General features: G+C 35.2%; 1 protein-coding gene across 1 annotated transcript; it reads left to right on the forward strand.

Annotated features, from left to right (window-relative positions):
- Window positions 1-530: 530 nt before the first annotated feature.
- On the forward strand, window positions 531-2,269 carry LOC103584513 (CCR4-NOT transcription complex subunit 1-like; the record flags this gene model as incomplete). The annotated part of the gene is made up of 3 exons (XM_008565484.1): window positions 531-699; window positions 1,881-2,007; window positions 2,159-2,269. Coding segments are annotated over 3 exons (407 nt in total), but the record flags the coding sequence as incomplete, so codon positions are not given.
- Window positions 2,270-2,349: the final 80 nt, after the last annotated feature.

Genomic DNA, 2,349 nt, shown 5'->3' on the forward strand with positions numbered 1-2,349 from the left:
CCTGGTTCTGTTGTTGCCATTCTTCATTCCTGTGATCCTTGTTTTAGAGAGATAAGTACTCTTTAGAACATCTGTGATAGTGGTCTAATAATTTGTTCTCACTGTTTTTTTTGTTTACTTCCTAATGTTTAATTTTAAATTACATTAACTTTCTTAGTGATGGAAAGCTTTCCACTTGTCAGTGAAGTAAAGACTGATATTCTAATTGTTTGTTTCTGATGCTTTCCTTTTATAGTAATTGATAGCCCTAATGTGAAAAATTTAAATACTGTTTAGTGTGTGAGTCGGTAAATAGATCCTGGAATTCTAATATGAAAAGTTCAAAGTGTACTCAATTTTTGTGATATGACAGGATTCAAATTTTGGAATTGCTGTTGAAGTCATAACTTGGGCTAGCAGGTTGGAAAAAACTAAATTAACTTTGCTTTAAATATGAACTTGTAAAAGAGTGGATTTGAAGGGCTTTTGGAGAGAGTAAAAAAGGATTGTTTTTAATCAGTATAGCCGTTGTAACCTTTTTTCTCCCTCAGATTTTCCTCAAGAACGCTGTCCTGTGGTGCTTGCACCACTTTTATACCCTGAAAAACGGGACATTCTAATGGACAGGATCCTGCCTGATTCTGGAGGGGTAGCTAAAACCATGATGGAGAGCTCTTTGGCTGATTTCATGCAAGAAGTAGGCTATGGCTTTTGTGCAAGGTTGGTAGTAAGACATATTAAACTTCTGATCAGTCTTGTACCAGGCATGATGTAATTTTTTAAAACAAGTTCCTAAGTATCCTTAAAGTTATCATCTTTGCCTCTCAAAAGTTTCGTTTCTTAATTTTAATTTTCACATACTAGTGTTGGTGGCAGCTGCAAACATCGTGGGTATTAAATTTCTACTTCCTTGTCCCTACCAGTTTCTCAAATTTAGGAATCAGAGGTTCCTGGCTTAGTTGCCAGGATAGTTGTATTTTAGCTTTTGGGAGGAAGATAAGAGTGTTGAGGCAAGTGTTTATGAAATTTGTATTACTTTACACTTAATGTGTCCCTTTTCTCCTCTCTGTTCCCATCCCTCGATTTCCTCACTATGCCTTCACCTCCTGCCACCTTCCTTTCTACCATTTTTATACCCTGCTTCTTGCATATTTTTCTCACCTACCAGGGCCACCAAAGGAAACCGTTTCACCCTGTTAAAAGCAGTTATGATTTTGATGTAGTGGATTAATGTTTTTCTTAGAGTAAGTTATTAAGGGCATTAATATGCTTTGCTTGGCTAGACGTTACTTTTAATGTTTTAAAATCCTCATACAAACCACATTCCCACTTAGATGTTTGAAGTAGTGTATTTGAGTGTTGGATTTATGCCTGGCATATAACTTTAATTAAACTTGAAGGTACAAAATGAAAAGATTAGGATGCATTTTCAAGGCTTTGTATATATCAGAATAATCACACTTGCCTTGAGTGTTAAATTCTTAAAGAGTAACTTGATTCATGCTGAAGATTAAGGATAATTTACGTTTTTTATTTTTTATTTTTGGACAACTAACTGGTACAAAGATTGAACCCTGGACCTTATTGTTATCAGCATCACTCTAACCAACTGAGCTAACTGACCAGCCCTGATTAAGGATAATTTTATATGTCTTTGTGAAAGAGATCATTACTCTTGGCCCATATTTTCTCCCACTGATCTTTTAAACTTTCGTCATTTTCTTATTTATGTAGGTGATTTTTACATTCCTGGCTATATAAAAGTAACAAGAAGTGAAGCTTAGTACTCTGCCTATATTACTAAAACTAGGGATTTCACACAGGGTTCCCTTATTACCAGCATTTTTTAATCTTTGAATTGAATGTGGTAACATTTTTCTGAAGTTATATTTCTGTTACAGTATTGAAGAATGTCGCAATATAATCATGCAGTTTGGTGTTCGGGAGGTCACAGCTGCCCAAGTTGCAAGGGTTTTAGGGATGATGGCTCGAACTCATTCAGGATTAACAGATGGTATTCCATTACAGGTGTGTTGAATTCAGCCATTTTATGAAGTGAGTTAATGTCCTGTCCTTTTTATTTTATTTGTTAAATTACAGTATGATTGATTGTTCTACCAACCAGGCTGAACACATTAAATGTTTGGAATTGTTTAATTCAAGTTTTACTTCTACACAGAGTATCTCTGCTCCTGGCAGTGGGATCTGGAGTGATGGCAAAGATAAAAGTGATGGCGCACAGGCACACACGTGGAATGTAGAAGTCTTGATTGATGTTCTCAAAGAACTGGTGAGTATATGTACTCATGGTTCTTGATTTATGATTTTAGTATGATATAGCCCAAAGAAAGCAAATTTTTTTTTTTTTTT

This window comes from Galeopterus variegatus, unplaced genomic scaffold (assembly GCF_000696425.1).
Source record: "Galeopterus variegatus unplaced genomic scaffold, G_variegatus-3.0.2 Scaffold62156, whole genome shotgun sequence".
Classification (NCBI taxonomy): Eukaryota; Metazoa; Chordata; class Mammalia; order Dermoptera; family Cynocephalidae; genus Galeopterus; species Galeopterus variegatus.